Raw genomic sequence first — 24,584 nt, 5'->3', positions numbered from 1 at the left:
AAACGTTTGGCACTTGACATTTTAAAGACATCAAACAGGACTCAGGGACAGCTGTAATTTCACATGAAACAGCTGGACAAAATATGTTTTAGCATTTTAGATTTTTTTTTTCTTCTGGAGAATAGATTAATAAATTCAGCGAAATACCAACTAGGCAAAATGATTTGCAATAAATAAAAAAATAAAATATTTATGAGGTATCTGAGCAGTCTAAAAAGGAAAAAGAAAGTTCCTTTGAAAAATACTATTAAATTATCACATCTAGCAGTGTCCATGTGAATTAACAGCATGCTGAGCTGATCAGACAGTGTACAGAAGTGCTCCATCATATCCTTTGTCACAGAAAGTGTGAAGTCAAAGGAAATTACAGACGGAAATGCTAAACTAAAGGAGCTTAGCAGCTGCTAAATATAACATTAAGAGACAGTGAGATGTACAACAATGGGGATTTGGGGAATGTGAATGTGTATATGTGTATGGACTGACTGATGGTTGTGTGTGTGTCTCTGTATGCCTACATTTACACTGTATAAAACAGGAAACCTGAAACCGAACAGATGTGGAGACATTAATACACGGTACGTAGACATAATGAAAGTCATGCTTGAGAGACAGAGGGGTCAGAGCCACATGCTCTCTTCAGGGCAGCATGACCTTTACCTCTATATCCTATCCAGTCTGCTATCATGAAGAGACATTCAAGGAAAAGAATTACACATGGGGTGTTATACTGCGGTATGCAGTGATTTAGTGTCATTTCTATAGACAGCCCAGGCAGCCTCCACTGCTTGCACACACCTAATATGCTGCGGCTTACCCTCTCCTCAGTAAATATGACATTTCATGATATTTGCATTGTACTGTTGAAGAGCTCAATTAGTGAAAAGGCATGGGTGCTTTAGAATTTTTCTTTTCCTTTTTTGATGAAGCAAGGTCTAAGTCTGCAAATCTGCTTTTTGGTTTAATAAACATTTGCATTCAATGAAAATTTAATTAAATAGGAATTCAAGAAAAGTATAATTTAAAAAAAGTTTCAGCAGATCACAGCAAAACATGGCAAATGAAAGGAAGCACTGTACCTTTTATTTTGCTGTCCAGAAAGTGAGCTAGAGAGATAAAATGAACAAAAAAGCAATTCAGACATAAAATATAATTTTTTGTGCAATGCTAACTATGCAATATATGTACATATTCTGCCAACTGGCAACCTGTGAGCTCTCATAAGTAATTCACAAAATTTGAAAATATGCAACAGTATATTGATAAAAATGAAAAAAAAAAAAAAAAAAAAAATCACACAAGTATTGCCTGAATAATTTGACATTTCTCAATATACAGTGCTCCCACACTCCAAAAAAAAAAATTTCCATGACCTTTCCAGTCATTTTTGATTACTGGATAAAGATGTTTCAAAAACATTTTGATTCAGACTGATTCGCAAATTAATTTTCAGATTTGTGAATCATTTATTAAAAATATATGGCTAAAAATAATGATTTATTTCAAAAATCGACCATCATTAGGACTTGTGAGCTTTTACTCTACACAATCTTTATGACATGATTTAGCCAATGAAATATTTTAGAGCTAAAAATGTACACTACCATTCAATAGTTTGAGAAGGAAAGACTTTTTAAGGATTTTTAATGAAAATGTCTTATACTCGCCAAAGCTGCAATTATTTGATCAAAAATACAGTAAAAACAGAAAAATTATGAAATATTATTACAATTTAAAATGACTGTTTTCTATTTGAATGTATTTTAAAATGTAATTTATTCCTGCCATGGCAAAGCTGAATTTTCAGCATCATTACTCCAGTCTTCAGTGTCACATGATCCTTCAGAAATCAACCTAATTTGCTGATTTTGAGCTCAAGAAACATTTCTTATTATTATCAATGTTGAAAACAGTTGTGTTAATATTCTTTTTTCTTTTTCAGGATTCTTTGATGAATGGAAAGATTAATCGCATAGCATTTATTTCAAATAGTTTTTTTTTTTTTTTTTTTTTTTTTTGTAACACAATAAATGTCTTTACCGTCACTTCAATTTAATGTGTATGAATAAAAGTATTAATTTCTTTCAAAAAAGATTTAAAAAAATCTCACTGACCCCAAACTTTGGAATGGTATTGTATATTCATTATTCACTATAGAAATCTAACCTTTAGTATGTTAATAATTTCCATGACTTTTTACTGGCCTGTAAAATACAAGTTTATTTGTGATATTTCCAAAGTAGAATAGGATAAGATATTTTTTAAAGTTAATCTTACAAAATACAAGGTTCACAACAGGGTGAACTCACCGATATTGCAGTTTTCTCCCGTCCAACCTTGGTGACACTCACATTTCCCCTTTCGACACACGCCGTGCTCACCACAGTGAGCCTGACAGTCCTCCTGTTCACACCCTGCCCCCAACCAGCCGTCTGCACATCGACACACACCTCCACCACACACGCCGTGAGGGCCGCAATCCGTTGCACACATTTCTGAAACAAACAAGATGTATTTTATATAAATACAGTTTATGAAACAACAATACAGCTGAAGCATTTTTTTGTATAAAATTTAAAATTAAAATAAAATGATTATGGATGTATCGCCAGATACTTTACATTAGATTTTGATTTTCCTTAATGCATTTTAATGTGGGATGGACAATGAAACTTTTAGCCGAACTGTAGCTTCTTAACTTGAGCTTTTGTTAAAGTTAACTTAATATTGTATTTTTGTTTAAAGTCCCCCTGTGGTGAAAATCAAGTTTTTAATGTTATTTATATGTCTATTTGGTGTTTTTAATATGCTTTATTAAGCTTTTTTTAAGGCATGAAGAATTTTGTCATTCTGGTGATCAAAGATGAGTTTTAAGGGATAAAAATGATTGACTACAGGGGGACTTTAACACATATTTAAATTTTGTGCACAAAATAAGTGTGAGATCAAACATTAATTTGTGGACGCCTGCAGTACAATTGTGGATCCCCTGTTGACGACCCCTGATCTACATGTCGTCTCATCTGCTGTGGCAAAATAAATAAGAAATTTCATCTCCTTTACAACAGCACCATGCCGAATTATAACTGCTACGACTGAATGCATCTTTGGCACTCTAATTCTCACTGCTGGATTGTATTTGAATGCTGGGGAACAAAATTGGCGGTAATCCTTTGATAGTTTTGTGCTAAAGCCAATGCACAATGGCTCTGAACTTGTCATCCTGCAAGCTGTGACTGCTAACATTTCTGGAGCTCTCCAGAGCATTCATCAACAAATACATTTACACGCACACATTCACTCAAGACTTTGTGTCTTGTGCACATTTTCAAGGACAAACGGCTCTTTTACAGAATTACACTGTATTGTATTTCTGTTACCATAACATTTAGTGCCTTTAAAAATCATTTTTGGGGATAAATGCCTTAATAGAATTCACTAGAATTTCATCTAGGAGAAAAAGTTATTCGATTTGAAGGTTAAAGTTCAAGGCAACATGGGAGTTTTCTTTTCTTTTTCTCTTTTTTTTTTTAATAATTTGAATTTAAAAATATGGCTACATGCCAAAACCAGTTTTTGGAGGGTATATTTAATAGATAATTACTTCCATAAGGCATAACTATATTCTGTAAGTGTCAGCAAATATTCTGCACTCTGTTATTCTAGAGAGACATCTCAAATTAGGAAGACTAGGTTCCATAGATGGTGCTACAGCAACTTCATTACTCAGTTTATATTATACATTCAATTTACCATCACCTTAAAATTTCCCAGTGGGCTGCAAACTATTAATCTAAATGAATTAACATGCACACTGTAGAATTACATCTGCATGTCTGTTTCCAGTCTAACACCGATCTGCATGTATTAAAACAACCTACAGGTCAAGACAAGATCGTAGGATTACATCTGTATGCGTCAGACAGCACAAGGCATTTACATTTTCAGTATGTATATTCTGCATAAATTCATATGAACCAGGCATTGTCTACACTGAGCTAGAGATGGAAGTATTAAGGCTAGGGATCCAGTTTTCAGACATGCTGCAACCAGACAGCAATGTGTAGGACCACCTAAGTGCATCTGATGACAGATAATGAGAGAAGCTAGACCTGGATTGCCGCCATCCACCTTCATTTCAACTAATCATTATGTTCTAATATCGATACAGTAAAGTGAAGTGAGATATATGCAATAGCTTGAAATATCAAGTATTTTGAAATCTCAACTTCTATTTCAAATACGTTAACATATTCAGCATATATTTTCTCAATAAAGTCATACAATTCAGGTTATGTCTGTGTAGAGTTAGACATCCAGCCACTGGAAGAGAATTATGCGCAAGGCTGAAACCAGGCGCATCTAAACACGTGTAATGCTACATAACAAGGGCAACTTAGACCTGGCTTGGCCCCATCCACTTTCATTTCAACTAATCATTATGTTCTTAGAACTATCACCTCAACGACTCCTAAAATCAGCCAAATAACACCGCCCGGGGCAATTTTGATTTTATAAGGCCATAATGGAGCCAATTTATCTTTGCAGAGAAATTACACCACTGCCCAAGGCAACCTTTCAGGCAAGTTCAGAATTGGTCTTCCATTAAGCCATTTCTTTGTCAAGCAACTTTTAGAGCGGGAAGAAAGTCCTCTTGACAAATAAATAACGGCTAAAACCTAAAATGGAGTGAAACGTAAGTAAAGTCTCTCTTATGTTTGCTCAGCGGAGCCCTTTTGCAGTCCCCCTCCAGAGTTTTTTTTTTCTTCTGCAAGACCTTGGAGGGTCTGATTATGTTGTGCCGGCTCTCTGGAATATTAAATTGCTTTAAAAGGGTGAAGGAGTGGTTGATTTTTTTCAATCTTTTTTTTTTTTTTTAACAACCTTCTTTTTCCACACCAGTCGATGTAATCAATTTTTCATTAGCGGCAAGGTGTTTATCTGTTTTTAGCACTTCCAGGTTCCAGCGGGAGGCGGGTCGATCCATGCCATACACCCGTTAATTAAAGTTTATTTAATTGAGGTGGAACAGTGGAGGTAATGAAGAGACAAAACCCCAACTGTGCAAGCAAGTGGACTCCCATTGCTCCGATGGCCAGAGCTGCAGCTAAAGTGGCCCGACACTAAGCTCACCAAACACTCAGAACAAAATAATGGCTTAGCTGCTTTTTACTTTTATATTCAGTAAAAGCTTTAAAAAAAAACATTTCTGTTCTGTTCAGAATTGTTATTTAATTGCTAATAAAAATCCTTGATAAAATTCAATAAAAATTGTATATAAGCTTTACCAAATTACTACAAGTTGTACAAGAATATACAGTATAAGTAAGCCAATATAGAGTACACTACTGTATAAAAGTTTGGGGTCATTTTTTTTTTCTTCTTTGAAAGAAAGACTTTTTTTCAGCAAGGATGAATTAAATTGAATTTTTGGACTGATTAAATGTGACAATTAAGTCATTTATAATGTTACTTTTGAACTTTCTATTCATCAAATAATCCTGAGAAAATGTATCATTGTTTCCACAAAAATAGTATGCAGCACAACTGTTTTCATCACCGATAATGATCCTTCTTGAGCAGCAAATCAGCATTAGAATGAAGACAACTTTGCCATCACAGGAATAGATTACATTTAAAAATATATTCAAATAGAAAATATCTATATAAAGCCCCGTTTCCACCGCAGGAACTTTACCCAGAACTTTGGGCTGGTACTCTGTGTTTCCACCGCAGGAACAAGGAACTAAATAAAGTTCCGGGTAAAATTTCCCCCTCAGAAAAGTCCCTGATGGCGAGGTGGTACTTTTTCAAAGTTCAGGAACTTTCAGGGGTGGGACTAGGCGCTGAACATGCTGATTGGTCGGATTCACGCCGCATTTGATTGGTCGACTCCACACAGCAGTAAGTCGGTTATGCGAGCTTGGGATTGTGCACACTGGAAAACAATGCCGAGAGAAGTTGAAAAAACTAAAGCAAGATTACAAGAAAATCAAGGATCACAACAATAGAAGTGGTTCCTATCGGCGTACTAACAAGTGGTTTGACCGCCTGGATGCGTTGCTAGGACACAGACCGTCCTTTTCTGGTTCAGTGGTGACAAAAGACTTCGCTACTGCATTGTTGCGCGCAGTACTACGTCACCGGACAAATTAGCCTAATCTTCACGGTACTTTAGACCGCGTGGAAACGCAGAAGGCAACAGGTCTGGGGGGGACAAAAAGTTCCTGGGAGAAAAGTTCCTGGTACAATTGTTCCGGGTAATTTCGGTGGAAACGCGGCTTTAAAATGTAATAATATTTCACAGTATTACTGTTTTCACTGTACTTCATGATCATGATCAAATAAATGCACCCTTGGTGAGCATAAGAGTCTTCTTTCGAAAAAACAAACAAATCCTCAAACATTTAAACAGTAGTATAAGTGTTAATCTAACTTTAGTTCACATCTGAACAGAAGATTTATTTTCATACTGTAACAGTCGAGCAAATTAAATTGAATCTGTCGTGATTTCTGTTTTACTATAACACGTTTTGATAACTGCAGCACCACATTTATTGTTCACTTCACATTTACATTTCACAAAATTCTCCTATTCCAAAACCACAGGCACTTGTGATGGCATAATTCCCAAAACATTCTCTGAAGAAACAGCCTGACAGCTGCATTTCTTTTTCTTTTCACCAATTACTTACAGGCATCACCAAGGGACTGTAGCATATGGAAGTTCTCGCTGCTTCTGTAAGATTAGCGTGCAGTATGTGCATCATGGCCACAAGAAAAGCTGACGTGATTGAAAGGTTACTCACAACAGGCTAATCAAACTAGAAACATAAACATTAGTGTCCCTAACAGCACCCGGTGTGGGCGGCATGTTAGAGCACAGACCCACAACCATTTCCAATAATAATGATTCAGTTATTTACAGTGGGGTGCAAAAGTCTAAGACAGACACCGAAAAATTCATTTTCAAATCTAATTTAAACCTGGAAATAATTTCATTATTTTCAATAAATCTCCCAATCTCTAATCAAACCGCATTTCAAATTATGACATGACCGATCACATAATCAGTGAGCCAAGTGGTACCTGTAGAGCAGTCAGGACCAGTCCAGTTGACATCACAGATACAGGTGCTGGTCTCACTCTGGAATGTTCCATGGCCAGAGCAGTGTTCTGGACACAGAGAGAGCTGCGTCTCACAGTTCGATCCGGTCCAGCCTGAGGTACAGTGGCACTGACCATGGAGACAGGAGCCATGGCCCGAACAGGATGGCTCCACACAGTCCACTGTGGAAAACAATACTGTTTCAGACCCTTTTTCTAAGAATTACCTTCACATTTTTGCAATGACTTTTAACCAACAGGTCACACAATACAACACAATACACAATACACACGATGTTTATTTGTTCAATGGATGTATGAAATCAGTTACCCAGTTTCTCTCAAATTCACAAAACAGACCGTAACCACAGGTGTAGTTCACCACATTATCAATGAACATGTATATATTTTTTTTAATTCCATTGTTTTATCATTTAAAACCTAATAAAGTCTTCTTGTGAAATGTCTTGCTTGAAAAATGCTATATTAAAACACCCAACCATTCAAAAGTCAGAGATGGGTAAGATTCTTTTTTTTTTTTTTTTCTTAATTTATTTAACCAAAAATACAGCGTACTAATAAATTACAAAAAATGCTGTAAAATTGTGAAATAATATTACAATTAAAAATAACCATTTTCAATTTTAATATATTTTAAAATTTAATTTATTCCTGTGATGACAAAGCTAAATTTTCAGCATCGTTACTTCAGTCACATGATCCTTCAGTAATCATTCTAATACGCTGATGAAAAAATTATAAATGTTTATACTTTACTATCACTTTTGATCACTTTAATGCATCATAGATAATTTAATGCAGATAATTAATACTTCTTTCAAAATATCTAACTGACCCCCAAACTTTTGAATGATAGTGTAAATCTTACTAAAATATGTATTTTTGTCTAATACATTTTTAAATGTGGCTTTGATGTCAAATTATTTTAGGCCACAGTATCATATTCCTAATACATATGCCTTTATAACAGTTTTTCCCTTAAATAATCCCTCTGATAATGATATTACACTTCACCTTACCGTTTTCAAAAAAAGGTCTCTATTTCTTTGAGAGTTATTTCTTTGAGCAAGACCACACTCCAAAACCTCCTATAAATATTTAGTGATGCTTAGATGCCATTTTTAGCTTCCTGCTGCTACAGTATTCAAGAAATCACTTTTGAATTTGAGGTATTAATATTATGTAATGTAGAAACATAATGAGGGAACAATGTTTGCACAGTGGGGATATGTCTGATCCAGTAAAATGGCTTCATATTCTTGCAGTTCTATGATCATGCAGCGCAATCATGGGACCTAATGATGCACATGAGAAGGAAACACATACCATGACAAATCCATCATCATGCTTTACAGTTGGCAACAGACAATGTGGGTTGAAGGTATCATTTGACTTTCACCAAACAAAAACCCATGCAGATATAGGAAACAGGTTGAAAGAGGACTCATCTGATCATATTACTGTCTGTGATCTATTGCTCAAGGGTCCAGATTTTGTGCTCTGGCAATAAATTACAGCCATAGGAAGCGTGGTGCACAGTTCTTCTAGAGACTTGGACAGAGGTACTAATTTGATTCAACACTACTATTTGAGGTTGCAATTTTGGAGACTTTAACAGCTATCTTGTCTGTGTGTCTAGTTGCAGCACTGTTCCTCATTGCTTGGGTTTGAAAATTTGGTCATTAACCTCATGTTGTTCCAAATCTTTTTGAAGAATGTTTCAATTGTTTTTGTGCATATAATAAAAGTCAGTGGCGTCAAAAATGGCATTGGACCACACTGACTTTCACTGCATGCTTCAAAATATCTCTTTTATGCTTCACAGATGAAAGAAAGTCATACAGGTTTGTAACGACATGAGGGTGAGTAAATGGTGACAGACTTTTCATTTTGGGGGGTACTATCATTTAAATCTCTGTTAAGGTCAACAGTTAATGCAAAAGCATCAAGCTGTTTTGAAAAACACACATATCAATATTCTATTAAAGTGCAATTGCCAGACCTCTTTGTAGGTTTTAATTGGCAATCAACTAAATGTGACTGCAGCTACATTATTAATTGTAATTTAGTTTCTTAAGTCAAGCATTTTTTTTCATCTGGTCTTTATTATTTTGTGCAACTTTTTAATAACTGCAGCATAAACAAATATATATATATATACTGTATATATGTATATATGTATGTATATATGTGTGTGTGTGTGTGTGTGTGTGTGTGTATATATATATATATATATATATATATATATATATATATATATATATATATATATATATATATACATACAGTACAGTCCAAAAGTTTGGAACCACTAAGATTTTTAATGTTTTTAAAAGAAGTTTCGTCTGCTCACCAAGGCTACATTTATTTAATTAAAAATACAGTAAAAAACAGTAATATTGTGAAATATTATTACAATTTAAAATAACTGTGTACTATTTAAATATATTTGACAAAGTAATTTATTCCTGTGATGCAAAGCTGAATTTTCAGCATCGTTACTCCAGTCTTCAGTGTCACATGATCCTTCAGAAATCATTCTAATATGCTGATTTGCTATATATATATGCTTTTAAAAGCGTATTAAACAATCTACTCCCAGCACGTCTCTCTTTTTTAGGTGTCTCACCAGGTCTTTCTCTCTCATCTCGACCTTAAGGTGAGTTACTCATTCAGTTCAATGACAATTATAACATTGGTCAAGTGACCCAAACATAGATATCTAAAGAGTTCATTTCAAAGTCTATTGAATGTGGATCAATAGACTCAATTGGTTTTACCAATTGAGAGCAAGAGGGAAATAATCAAAAGACAGGAAATATTTTGTGTGCATGTAAGGGGTATTTTCTTGGCTGTCTGCCTTATCTCAATCCCATATATAGAATCCATTTCAGTCAGTGGATGCTGCTAAATGGTGTGGATAATTTATCACAACAAAAACCAGCCTTTAAGTCAGTACACTCATCCATGTAATTAGCTGCTCGGTGGTGTTGAAAAAAGTGCTCTCCTCCACTACAATGAGCTAAATGTATTGTGGTTTCTTTGCATACCTACTGAAATCTGTCCAGTTACCTTGGTCACAGTTGTCTCCTTTGAAGCCTGGGTTACATATGCAGGAGCCTGTAACACACATGCCATGACTCCCACACTGGGCGTCCATACACTGACCGCTGGGCACGTCACATTCAATCCCTTTCCATCCGCTGTAGCACTGGCAGCGACCGCTGTTGTACTGACCATTGCCGCTGCACAACACTGGGCACGCCGCTAATAGAGGGAAACAAATTTGTTAGAAGAATAAAAGTAGACCACAGATGGAAGAAACTCACCAAACATGGATGTTTTACTTTTGGGTTGTTGTATAATTAATCTCAGTGATGATTATCATTATACTTTCATTATTGTAATACAGTAATGAAAGTCATCCTTTCCAGACACAATTTTATGATACAGTATAATGTTGATTCAGTCATTCTAAGACTCAATAGGTAGTCACTAAATTTGGCCGATGTCATCTCAATTTGATGACATAAAACCGAAAAAGATGCAGTAAACAGTACACACAGTACATACCACCATGTTATGCATTGTAACTTTTCTTTCTTTCTTTCTTTCTTTCTTTCTTTCTTTCTTTCTTTCTTTCTTTCTTTCTTTCTTTCTTTCTTTCATCCTGCAAAAACTATCATTACAACACTACACACACCTCTCGAGCAATATGGCCCAAGGAAGCCTGGGAAGCAATTACATGTGCCTGAGACACATTCTCCATTGCCATAGCAATTGTGTGGGCATTCCATCACCGACTCTGCACAAAGAAGATCACATTTACAGTTTACCTGTGGCATATTAACAGCATTTTTACACACAACTTGGTATTTGTGGTATAACAAGGCATAGTACAAAGTAACTGAGGTAAAAATACTACTGGAGTGTCTTTAAGAATTATAAGGAGTCTCTTTGGAAGTTGCCTACTAAATTCCCACTTAATAAATAAATTAATAAATAATTGAAAAGGCAAGTACCTTCCTTTGCTATAAATAAAAGCAGATCCTTCTCATGACCGCATAACATACAAAATAAATTCATATTTGAAGATAAAAACAAACAGCTCAGCAGCTCAAGGCTTAGAGATTTAGTCTATTGGCCTCCATATTCCCTGGCCTGACAGAAAGAGATAGCGGCAGAATCAAACTTATTGATTAGCCAACAACTCAGGGCATGCTTCTGCATGCCTCATTATCACTGCTGTGCTATCTCAGGCACTTGGGTGCAAGACAGAAATATAAAACAGGCCATCTGAAGGCACCTATAAAAGCTTGTTACAGTGGCCCAATTGCTTTGTCGAGCGTCACATTACATAATGTTGGGTATAAAATTAAATTTTCAGCTTTGTGGCAGAAATAAGCAGGAAATACAAAATAACCAGTCACTCTCTGCAGCGCATAAACAAAGACATGTGTATGCACTCAATCGCATGATGTTACACGATTGTATTACACGTGCAAGCTCACCTAGTACTATGGTGTTGTATGAGACGGGTTCTATGGTGCGCCCATCATTGTAAAAGGCCAGGTGCCACACACCGCTGTGCAGGTACTGAATAAAGCCTGCCTGTTGAACGCTGACTGCAATCTCCAGTCGATCCTTGAGCTCTGGATCCAACTGAACTCGCTCTCGGGAGATGAGCCTACTGCCATCCAGAAGCTCCACAAAGTCGTACTGAAAATTGCCAAAAGATTTACAAAAAACAAAAGGCAAAATTAATATCCAGACACCATGACATTTAAGCTGCCATTACCCTGTCTGGTCCTAAAATATCACAGGAAATCTTTTAAAACAGACAGAAAAAAAGTTTGTTTGCTTTTTGGCATCACAGAGTGTATTATCCACCAGAACTTCCCGTACTTCAAATAAATAGATAGACCTACTAATTCAAGACTCTAAATTAAAGTTTCTACAATTGATTTCCTACTGGTCAGCTACAAAAAGCAATAAGGAGACACATGGCAAATTGGAAGCAGCACTCAATAAGCTTGCTTTAGTTTATTGTGATGGCTTTGGGGACACATTGATTGAACATCTACAATAAGTTGGACAGTTTTTCTCAGCACTCACGAAAGGTGCCGCTTTTATTGACAGCTGTGAGTGTTAAACACCCAGCCAATCACTGAGACAGAGAGAAGATGTCTTTCTGTTGGAGAAGTTGTTTTGTTTTGTTATGATTAAACTAGGATTTGTTTCTATCTTGTGAAAAGGCTTTGATGGCAGATTCCTTAATCTCTTGTTTTATATTAAATAGCTTCAGTCAATACTTTGCAGACAACAGCCTTATCTGTGGTTTAAGAAATGCAAAATAATAAATACAGTTCATTCATTTTGGAAGATTAAAAAAATCCTTTGTCCTTTTGTTTAAATAACTATAATTTAGTCACTTATGACTTAATTAAGATTAAACTTTCAGACTTTTATATTGCTTTACCTGGGTGTGTGAGGGTGGAAGACCCCTCCTCCCATAGACTCCAATCAGGGCGTTTTTTTGAATGGAAATATTAAACTTGAGGAAGTGGGGTTGTTCAATAAGAAGTCTAGACCTCCAGAAAACTCCTGGTGGAACGGCATGTGCTACCTGCTGACCCAACTCCACCTGCCCTGTGTCCAATGTGGCATTATATTGCAGCATCACTCCTACTCTTCCTGTGAGCAGACATATATTAAAACACTATTAACATATCAATTTATTCATAAAATAATCCTGAAAAAAATGTATCATGATTAAAATACATAAAATAAGCAGTAAACCTGTTCCCAACATTAATAATAGGAATTAAGAAGAAATGTTTCTTGAATGGTAGCGTACATTATACTGATCCCACAAGTCCAGTAAAACTGTTCCATTTTTATTATCATAATATTTGAAGTTACAGTTCGTTTGCTGTTAGATAAAATTAAGATACTTTAGTGTTGGGCACTCGTAAAGCATTTTTTATTTATTATTTGTTGTTTGGCTTCCCAAAGTTGATTCGTGACAACAAACCCAGTCAAATACTTTTCCTTTCTAATGCAGGCTAGATTCATGTTTAATTTTAGCCTGGTCAAATGTGACAACCATTGGTCCTAGATAAAACTAAAAATCTGGTCTTCTTTCAAGTCTAAAATTTCAAATGAAAATTACATGAAAAGAATTTTTAATATTTCTCTCTATATATGTTCAGAGATAAATGGGCTCATCAATGTTTTTCCTGATGAGAGCCTCTAAATGTCAAACTTTACCCTAGAACTTGCAGTAGGCATTTGCCATGCTCTTTCAAACTCTCCAAAGGCTATCAATAGATAACAGTTGACAGAGTAACAACACAAGCAAACATCTTTATATCACACTTCAGAAAGAGGCAGTCTGTCAATTAAAAGAACACAATATAGCATGGCAGCTTCGCATTCGAAGTGAGGAAATAGTCTTTATTGGTTCACTTCAAACTGATGCTTTCTAAACATGGTAATTAGGACAAACCCAGGACATTGGGTGCTATTCTTTGGAGACTGTCATTCCCCAAGTGAGATATATCACTATTGTCTATCTATAGCCCTTCAGCAATCTTTAAAGTCAACAAGAAACAACATTCATAACACTTTTCACTTATTTTATCCATTAGGGATTAAATACATCCGATGCATCCGAGAAAGGACCAGTGTGGTTAGCTGTCCTTGGTGGTTGATTTATATGACTTTATATCTCACTTTATATGTGACTTTATACAGTATCTCTCAATTGCAACTTCCTTTATTGTAATTGTGATGGTATATCTCACAATTTGACTTCCCATCTTTCAAATGCAACATTGTTTCTTCTGATTGTGACTATATCTCACAATGAGACTTTATATCACTCAACTGCAACATTGTGAGATGTGGTTTCAATTACAAGAAACAATGTTGAAATGGTGATATAGTTACAATTATAAGACAAATGTTGCAAGTGAGAGATGTGAAGTCTAGAGGTGGGTAGTAACGAAGTACATTTACTTCGTTACATTTACTTGAGTAGTTTTTTGGAAAATTTGTACTTTTTAGAGTAGATTTAAATTTGGGTACTTTAACTTGAGTACATTTGTAATGAAAAATCTGTACTTTTACTTCGCTACGTTTGGCGACGTTCCTCTCGTTACTTTATTTTAATGCAATACTGTACATGTTAAGAAATGCGTAGTTTATTCCAAGCACGCTCTTTTTTCACGTCTCTTTTTTCATGAATGATAACCCATTCACAAATGAATCACTCTTTTGAGTCGATTCTCTTAGAAGACTTGATCAAACAAGTTGGCAAAACTGTCTAAATTGGTTCGCGAATCAGTTTGAATGAATTGTTCAGTTCCCTTTACGCACTGAATCGTCTGAAGCAGTTTCTCACTCAGCGTGTTGGATGAAGTGGCAGTGGACCTCCGGTCAATTAAAAGCAAATCTGCAAATGCATCCAATTGTTTGCCAGCGATGAAGATCTTTATTAGTTGAACTGCGTATGCTGTCTGTGAACAATTCTACAGGTATCAATTTTATTCAATTTCAATTCATGCAGCCACTAGCCGAAATTTTACAACCAAACAGATTATTACGCCACGATAACAAAGTATGTAGCATTTCTTTACCGTTATTTTTGGACATTTATCTTAATTTATACATTAAATAAGCTACCATTGTTCAGAGAGTATGAAATGGTAATTTGTGGATTGCCTATTGCGCAATGGCAGTGCCGGCGACCTGTTCGTCCTAAAAATGAACGCCTTTGCGTTGACACAGTTCAGTTTACACGCACCTGCTGAAATATAAATTGATTACAGTTTGGAAAACAGAAGGAAGAAGATCCGTCAATGAGCATTTGATCATTGTTTGTGCAATGTTCAGAGGTTATGAGCACGAGCACAGGTAAAGAGTTTTCTATCTTCTTTCAAATGTAGCTGTATACGTTATTATTATACAAGGTAAAGGACATGCAATACTATTCGGGTTACAGATGCCAGAAATAATGCTTGTCTCTTCTGTGTTTGTTGCAGATATCTTTTGATAATAATTTAAATATCTGTCTAAATAATAAAATGCTATATATATATATATATATATATATATATATATATATACTTACAAAGTAACTAGTAGCGAGCTACTTGAGTAGGATACTCAATGGATACTTTTTTACTCTTACCCAAGTAACTATTAAGATTTGTGGGAACCATGGACGAATCAGACAAATGAATCATTCAGATGATTCTTTCAAAACATAATTCTAATTCAGAATCGGAATTCCGGCTCCAGCCATCTACAGGAAAATCCTTGCTTAATTACGTTCATAACCCCATCCTTCCTGGCAGAAGTGATGAACTCAGCCATTTGTGACACCAAATGGTCACCTAGAAGATAAGGAGTCTTTGATCACAAGATCAAAAGAGAAAAGAGAAACAATGCAGGCCCTTTTGGTTTCTCTAAGGGACCTAAAACTTTACAGAAAAACCAATGAAGAATGTTCTGCAACTAAAACTGCATCAAAATTGTTCCAAACAATTTTAAATGGACTTATCAAACATATTTTAACTGCATACATTTTAAATTGTGTCCACAAGTACTACCTGTAACCAGTTTTGCTTTAGAACACCCACAATCCATGTAAATGTGTTAAGTAACACCTAATCACGATTGGGGGCAGAGAAAAGCCCTTTTGAAACAGGACAATATCCGATTAGCCAAAACTCCTCTGAGGTGTGACAAATAACTAAGTTTAAATAGACATATCGCAAGACAAGTCAAGAACCAAGACAAAGACAAGTACCAAGAACCATGGAGTAACAAGAAGAACAGACAAGCAGCTCATTCAAGCCCTCCAACTTTCACTCACTTTTCTTTTATTAAATTTTCTTTTCCGCTGAATGTCTCGTGTTTCTAGGTTTTGCCGCAAAGTTCAACCAACAACTTCTGCCGCTTCAACATTAGCTCCAGCCACGACAAAGAGAATTCCTTTCATTGTTCCAGCAAGCTAAAACGTGATTGGTTTTTACCTAACTACCATCTGGACCTGAAGAGACAAATCATCGACTTGGAAAACACTTCTCTGCACGCCGACGAGGGAAATTCACATTTAAAGTCGACTAAAGCAAGTACCCCAGATTAAAACTGAACTGGTGCATTTAAATTAATGATTCATGGTTCGTTCAGGTCTTTGAAGTGCATTGCTAGGAATTATGTTCAACATATCACTTTCTCTCTCTTAAAACTCTTTCTCTCTCATTTCCTTTCTTACTGTTAGGTTAGTTTGTGTTAGAATAAATAAAGTCTCTTGTAGATTTTTAAAAGAAAGTGTCTTAGAAGAAGAAAGTGTATTATGTGCTTCTAAAATTTAATGTCTTAAACTGTCGATCTTAAGTTACCGTGCTCTAATCAGTGTTTTCACGATTGTTGGATATTTATATCCGCTACAAGAGCTTATTACGGCTCGAGCAAATGAACGATGGACGACTTAGTTGCTCGGTCGTAAACTTACAACTCTTTATAATTCCCTATAAATTATATCATTTGAGCTAATTTTACTTCCTAGGGTGTGTTTCCCTACAGATTATTACTTTCACTTTTACTTTGAGTAAATATTTCTATAAGTACTTGTACTTTTACTTGAGTACAGTTTTTGGATACTCTACCCACCTCTGGTGAAGTCCCATTTTGAGATATAAAGTCACAATTACAAAAATCAATGTGACCATACAGGTATCTCTTAATTTCAACATAATTTACTTTAATTGTGCCTTTATATCTCACAAATGCAACACTGTTTCTTGCAATTGTCACTTTGTATCTCAGAACGTGGCTTTCTGTCCTTCAAATGCTACATCATTCCTTTTAATTGTGACTTTATACAGTCAAACCAAAATGTATTCAGACACCTTGAACAATTCATTCATTAATACAGTTTATTCACTATAGTTTAAAAAAATGGTAATAAAATATGTCAAGATCTCAGAGTTAAACTGTGTCAGAAAAAATGAATCTTAATTATGTCAGATAACACTTAAGCAAATCATGGTCAGGTCAAAGTGTCTGAATAATTTTTGGTTCCAAATTTTTTATCAATTTTACTTGTAGTCCACTGTATGAAGAAGTTTTGGGTATAATGTGTCACAGTTTACTTTATTTTGTTATCCTCACTTACATAAATGAACTATAGTGTCCTGCACCCGCTAGTAAAAATATATAAAAAATTAAAAAAATGTCTGAATAGTGTATCTCACAATTTGACTTTCTGTGTCTCAGAGTGATTTTATTTCTCACAACTGTGACTGTCTCAGTTGTATTTTAAAGTGTTATTTTCCCCTGAACTTATTAATTAAATTAACACGTTAACCCCTTAGCATTCCTGTAAAATTTGCCTTAAAATGCCTTAAAAAGGCATACCCAAAGTAAATTGCATTCTGTTCTTGAACCAACAGGTTAAACCTATTACTGTATATATCTAAAATATCTCATAGGGATGTAAAAAATGCAGTTCTCTGTGATTGAAAGGTCATCGATTTCGGCCTTGAAATGTTACCATCTGCAGAAATTGCAGTCACAGTGTTGGTCGGGAACGTCACTGGTTTGGCTTGTCCATTCTCAAAGGCGTGATTATCCACATCCTTCAGTTTCCAGTTCAGGCCAAGTACATGCATGGCTGCGACAGAAAGCAATTAAGATCATGAAACGGAACAGCAAGCACATATCATGTCATGAGACATTCTCATTTGCAAAAGGATATAGTTTAAAAGCTGTTGAAAGCCATTTTAGAAGGTAATTTGCACTCTCCTTTGCGCATGTGTTGGACACAAGCACAGTCCATTAAAAAGAACCCCTCTCCCTCATTAGAATCTGCTCTGAATAGTGCACAATGTCTTTTTTTTTGCTGTCTGAAAACATTTTCTTTGAATTATCACTGCATGGGGTCTTGACGCAAACTGTTTTGAATATACTTCAGATTAGTCTTTAGCTCGTTACTGAAAACATTTATTGCTGAGAAAATTTAATCAGATTCCAGTGATTAAAAAGAAAAAAAGAGGGAAAAATGCAAAAATCAAAAGCCTGAAGATCAAAACCTGCTGTGTTATATAATACAGGAGTTTCTCTCATTTTGTTTCTTTCTCCTCTCTCAATCTCCTCTTTCCTCCATTCTCTCTTGAAAACATCCTCTTCTTCATGCACTGCTGTTAAATCTTAGGCAAACTCTTTCTAGTTGTATTTTTTAACCGCTCGATGTGTGAAAAAAACAGCTTGGGAAAAGTCTCCTTCAAAGTTCACAGCGAGGGAGCTTGCTGAGGAGGCAGCGCTTCACACACCTCTCTTCCTCTCGGTTTGATCTTTGGAGGGATGAATGTTTCTAACAGGCCTTCAGCAGGGGGGGAGGAGCCTCCAACTGCGGCAAATAACTCACAGTGGGGAAACAATGTTAAGAAATCTGAGAGAATAAAAAAAACGTGAAGTTATAATGTTTGTAAGGGCTAACAGAGTGAATATAGATCGCTGCAGACAATAAGTAAGATCTGTTCATGTTGCTTTTGTTTTGCTGCAGTTATTAATCACTAAAATGATGTCTTTTTCCAGTAAATGTGTGTGTATGTGACTTCCTCTGTGGAATTGGGCGACTATTTAGAGCAGAGCACCAGGTGTTTTGGCCACAGATGAAGGGAAGAAAAACTCCACCTGATGAGCTATTTCACTATCTCTTATGGGGGCAGGCTGTATAAAACAGCTCGCACCTGAGTACCTCATGGTCACATAAGTAACACACACACGCACACAGTTACCTATGCAGTAGCAGAGCAGAACTGACAGCAGGGTGGCCACTCCTACGGCACTGAGAGCGGTGCATTTCCACGAACACCGTTTAGGAGACTTGTTAAATTTGAATGCACCTCTTGATAGTGTGTTGCGGGTTAAGGGACGGGCTGGTGGAGAGTAGACAGCCCCAGTCGCCATGGTGTAACCGGGATTAGGAGTTGTGAAGAGAGAAGTGGTGCCTGTTCCAGTCTTGAGCAAGAAGTGCCTAGGGATAGGAGATAAGATATGGGATGCTAAAAATATAAAAACAATAACTTTGCTGAAAACTTTTAGATTAAGCTGTGAAAAAAACCTCAGGTTAAAAAAAAAAAAACAAGTGGTGTCTTTTTTAAAAGTTATTAAAAAGTCTGACCTATTGAGAACTTTAAAATCAAGCATTTTTTTTTTGTATCACTATTTTTATCACCATGGAAACAGCCGTTTTAGCTTTGCTATTTCTTTTTTGCAGACACATGCTTTTGTATGTAACAAAAGTTGTAATTTAATAAACTGTTATTTAAATGGTAATAACTTCATTGATTTATAGGGCTGTCACTGGAGTGTTCTGTTTACAGATCAGTGCCTGTACTTTTATGAAATGAATGTCTATAATGATGTGCTATGATGGAAAGAAGAACACAAATTCAAGTCCAAGTGAACAGAGATTAACTGAACTCTAGATTCCATGATAAGAAACATAACCCATAATGATGTGTATGAATCAGCATTTGATGGCAGTGTTTTCTGCACTGCTTTTCATCAGTGGCGCTCCACCGCTGCCGAATCTTCTGTGCCAGAGCAAAAGAAATCATACTTTACCTGAGTTGTGAATGTTAAGTTTGCTGTCTGATTAAATATGCTGGGGGAAAAAAAGACAGTATGCCACAAAATAATGGCAAGAAAATGCATTTTGAGCTGGGAATTGGTCACAAAAGCTCTTAAAACTTTGAATTATTCTGATAAAATCCCTAATGTGTGTGTGTATATATATATATATATATATATATAGAGTACAGTCCAAAAGTTTGGAACCACTAAGATTTTTAATGTTTTTAAAAGAAGTTTCGTCTGCTCACCAAGGCTACATTTATTTAATTAAAAATACAGTAAAAAACAGTAATATTGTGAAATATTATTACAATTTAAAATAACTGTGTACTATTTAAATATATTTGACAAAGTAATTTATTCCTTATATTGGCTTATATATTGTTATATATTGGCTGTTGCCGCTCTGCTGAAAGCTCTATCCTTGCCAGCTTCATACTGAATGCTGTACGACTGCTGTATAGACATTTTATTGTTGGCGTGCCATTGGTCTTCCTCACGGTTCATGATTTAGGGACTGCTTGTTTGGACCTTTTATTTCTCATACTCATTTTGCTCAGTGTTTGGATACAGTATATATTAGGGATGTCCCGAGTCGGTCTGAAGGATTGGTATCAGGGTTAATTAAGCATTTTATTTTAACTGATCGGTATAGGCTATTCTAAGTCTTATCCTTTATTTTATGTCAACTGTCATGCAGGTGTCATGCAGTAGGTGGCGGAAAATGCACCTTCAAGTGGGTTTGTCAACCGCCATTAAAAGGAAAAGAAGAAGCTTAAAATATGTGTGTGACACGCGAGAATCAATGAGGTCTGAAGCAACGCTGATGTAACTGATATATATATATATATATATATATATATATATATATATCATATTCATCGAACACGCCATTCATTTCTAAACACCGCACCTTTACTGTGTGAATTTTTTTAGATGAGGAAACATTTATAACTCTCCAGCTACTAACAGCATTACTCTTTAAAAGTTTAAAATTCAACGGTCAAGCAGCACTCAGACGCTTGTTCTTTTGTGAAAATTTCAATACAGGCCTGGTTTTAAAATGCCTGCTTTTCATTCAGAAGGACTCCATTGTAAAACTTCTACTTTATAATCTGCACGGTTATGAGCTGCTGCCATGACTCCAAACACACACGCACACACACTTTTTTCACAAGGGCTCGGATAGGTTCCGGGCCACTGCACACTGAATGAGGCACATTTAAAAGCCTTCACAAACGATTAACAAATACACTGACAGTGTGCCGTTTTGAGGCCAAACAATCCATAATTGATTAGCGGGAGTGTGACGCCAGCTAGAGAAAATGACTAAGCTAATCCTCATCGCCCCTTTTTATAGGGTGTGAGAATGTTGTTCGCATTAGGACTACTAAGAAGTAACTTCACCCCAAAGAGATTTTTGTACTTGTACAATCTGATTCTCTGTCAGCGTCCCACCTTTCCTTGTCATCGGGTTGACGCTTGGAATGCTGCGGCACGAAAGAAGAGGCCCTACAAAGGAAAAGGGGAGGATTTGGAGGTTGAAAGAGAATTTGCAAACAAAAGAATAAAAGTCCTTTTCTAGCATAATCTGATATATAATGATAGATAGGCTAAAGAAAAGAGTGGGCTTTTCAAAGGACTACTTGTTGACTTAAAGAGTTAAAACGATTGAGTCTATATATCAAAAGAGTATGTGACTGGTGATGCAGTGGAAGAAGAGTTTAAAGTGAAGACAAGGCCTCATTCTAACACTTGCACGTGAGACTTTAAAAAAAATCTGTGAAAAACAAGGAGGAATTGCACAGATCCTCTCAACTCCAACTAGGACTCAAGCATCCTCTTTGAGGCGGAAGCATCTGCCACCTCAGTAGGGGTCTGGGAGCAGCAGGTGCCTCTCCAGCACTCGGCAGAGTGGCGGTATTTTAAGACGCTCCCTGGAGGTTTCTGCGCCACTGCCATTTTAGGACAGTCCCTTTCTGTTGGCATGTAAAGATCAGAGTGTTTGTGACAGACAGCGAAGTGGAAAGTTTTCAAGACAACGTGCTAAGAAAGGTAGAGTAGTGAGAAAAGGAGATGGTGACGGATTGGCGTACTACATGGAGGAAAGAGAGGAAGCTGAAGAGCGAGAGGTACTAGATGAATTCTACTGGGATCATTAATAACAGAAGAAGACTGTGTTTTCTGCCTAGATCTAGACACAAAACAAAGATTCTTCACTTGAAGTGATTACAAAACATCTTTTTTTTCCCCCTCATATCCATAAGTATACTCTCACTAGAGTCTTTCTTTCTGTTTTTTTTTTCCTCTCCACAATGGAGCACAACAGCTGTGGCTCGCAAAAGATCAAAAACATGACGCACAGCATTACCAACACTTCTGTTAGTAATGAACGTGTACAGTGCGACTGCAGGAAGGCCTCTCCGTTAAATGCCCTTTCATAAAGAAAACAATTTAATGGCTAATCTATTAGTATTATTTTAAGAAAGAGCTGAATTTGAAGTGATTTACAAACATTTAAACCATTCCTGTCCTAAATATATTTCTGTGTCTGATTAAAAATATTCAGTACTTCACATTTAGATTTACAGAGGTAAAGGTGACACGTTTTATTGGAAATTAATGAAAAGCTTTAAGGAAAAAAAACACTGACATTATGTCGAAATACCAAAGAAGAAAATCCACATTAAATTGCAGGCCAGGCTGACTGTAGACTGAAATTAAATTTGATTCATTCATTCAAGATGATCCACTCTACATTTATTTTTATAATGACATCTCATTCCTCTATATCCCACACACACACAACTGCTTTGTTCATACTAGGTTAACTTAATTGATTAATTTAGTGTATTCTAGCCTACACATCTTGCAGTCATTTTATGATAGGAAGCAACAATGAATACATACAGTATATGTTTGCTTTACATACCAGGGAACACAAAGCAATTTCAAATAGTGTTTGAAATTGCTTTATGGTTGTAAGCAACATATTTCAGCTGTAGCTATTATTATTATACTTGGCATGACAACAATAACATCTAGCCTTCAACAACTTCAACAACAAAAAATTTTTGTCATCCATCATGATTTACTTTAAAAAGAGATCCAGTAAAACCTGTTTCACATGCATACTGCATTTTGTGCAAGTAAAAATAAAAAAAATAAACCTGTTTTCTCTTTTGACATTTTATGGTATTTTAGGGGGGGGGGGGGGGGGGGGGATGATGGCCATCTGGTAGATTCTTTTTTTTAGCACATTATAATTACAATCTTGAGTTAAGCATTTAAACCTTTTGAGTGGGTGGCAGCCCAGGCTCCTGGAGGTATATGCAGGGTTATATAAACTGTGCCATTTTGACATTATCCACAATTTATCGTCTAGGAAAGATTTAACTCCTTCATGCTTTATAAAAAGTTATTCCTGCTGGAAGTCATTTCTTGTTGGCCATGATTGACCATATTTACACGTCAGTCAGTATATATATATATATATATATATATATATATATATATATATATATATATATATATATATATATATATATATATATATTTCCTATGTCAGAAATTCAATTATTTTTTGAAAAAAGCAGTTTCAGATCTGTGGAGGAAATTTTTAGATACTCACAGAATGTTTTCACAATACATAAAGTATTTTATTTCAAAAGGTCAAGGAAGATCGCTTGTTGATATTCCATCCACTTAGTCTAAATACAGGCCAACTAAATTTCATGAATTGACTGATTTAAGTTTCAACTACTAACTTGCATGTAATTTAATGTATACATAAAACAAAATATTGGCTTGCACATGGTGACTTTTGTTTTGGCTAATGAAGTCTATTTCCAATGCTTTTGCATTCATATTCGGCCTCTGCAGGTCCCAGTCTACCGGGACCCTTCCTTTCAGCCTTTTGAAGTGAAAATGCTGATTGTAGCACTTAGAAATCTGCATAAGGGTGTGGAAAATCTATGATGCAGTACATTACTATTTACTCTGTGGGTCTGTTATGAACAAAGGCTGAAATTTGTAAAGGAAGTCATCCTTTTATGAAGACTAATTTTGCACTTTCAACCCTTAATTAAAAAAAAAGGCTTATAATTAAACAATAAACAGGTTAAGAGACAGTGTCCACAATTACAATAAGAAAAAATGTGTATATAAAAAAAGCTTCTGAGTGTGTATATCTGAAGAGGGTAAGACTAACATGATATATTTTTACTTATGCTTGATATGATACTCATGTCATGCATACATAAATTCAATCTGTCAGGTGGATGCTGGGTAGGCAACCCTCAGCTTTAGTAGTACACTTCAAGATATCTGTAGTGACAGCAAGGTGCATTACATAAAGGTTTGTCTTGGTAGGATTTACCACAATATTTTCTCAAAAATGAGTAGTGAAAACTGATGGGAACTCAAATGGAAAATGTATGACTATATAGAATATTAATTCTGACACAAATGTAACTGAAAGCGTAAAGTGTAATTTTAATATTTATACATAACACATAAATTAATTTTGATACTGAATGTTCAAAAGACTGTAAAAGTGACAAGCTATATCCCTATTTGGATGTCAGACATTTGTAGCATTGTCTGATTACCATATATAATTCCCTCCTTTGTAGCCATGATGCACACTGATTTAACCGACAGTCATCAAAGTCTAATCAATGAATCCTACTGATGACTTAATTATTGCTGTATGGCAGTAGCGGCTCCTGACCGTAAATTTAGGTAGGGCAGATTCTGGGTCTTAGCGCCATTTTAAGCTTTATATTGTAATCGCTGAACACACA

At 35.7% G+C, this 24,584-nt stretch overlaps 1 protein-coding gene across 4 annotated transcripts in view; it reads right to left on the bottom strand.

Moving 5' to 3' along the window:
* Window positions 1-24,584, bottom strand: part of si:dkey-237h12.3 (teneurin-3) — a 161,384-nt gene that overhangs the window by 36,016 nt on the left and 100,784 nt on the right. For 3 of the 4 annotated variants that reach the window (XM_048175739.1, XM_048175742.1, XM_048175740.1), the window contains 10 exons: window positions 18,939-19,177; window positions 17,693-17,812; window positions 12,608-12,822; window positions 11,640-11,847; window positions 10,832-10,933; window positions 10,201-10,395; window positions 7,090-7,290; window positions 2,310-2,495; window positions 1,080-1,106; window positions 661-678 (listed from right to left, as the gene is read on the bottom strand). In XM_048175739.1, the coding sequence (XP_048031696.1) occupies window positions 661-678; window positions 1,080-1,106; window positions 2,310-2,495; window positions 7,090-7,290; window positions 10,201-10,395; window positions 10,832-10,933; window positions 11,640-11,847; window positions 12,608-12,822; window positions 17,693-17,812; window positions 18,939-19,177 (1,511 nt within the window). The remainder of the gene's footprint in view (window positions 1-660; window positions 679-1,079; window positions 1,107-2,309; window positions 2,496-7,089; window positions 7,291-10,200; window positions 10,396-10,831; window positions 10,934-11,639; window positions 11,848-12,607; window positions 12,823-17,692; window positions 17,813-18,938; window positions 19,178-24,584) is intronic. The other variant, XM_048175743.1, reaches the window with a different exon arrangement.

Source organism: Megalobrama amblycephala, linkage group LG23, assembly GCF_018812025.1.
Source record: "Megalobrama amblycephala isolate DHTTF-2021 linkage group LG23, ASM1881202v1, whole genome shotgun sequence".
In the NCBI taxonomy this organism is placed as follows: domain Eukaryota; kingdom Metazoa; phylum Chordata; class Actinopteri; order Cypriniformes; family Xenocyprididae; genus Megalobrama; species Megalobrama amblycephala.
The sequence above is the reverse complement of the archived record's forward strand: the minus strand, read 5'-3'. Positions and strand labels throughout refer to the sequence as shown.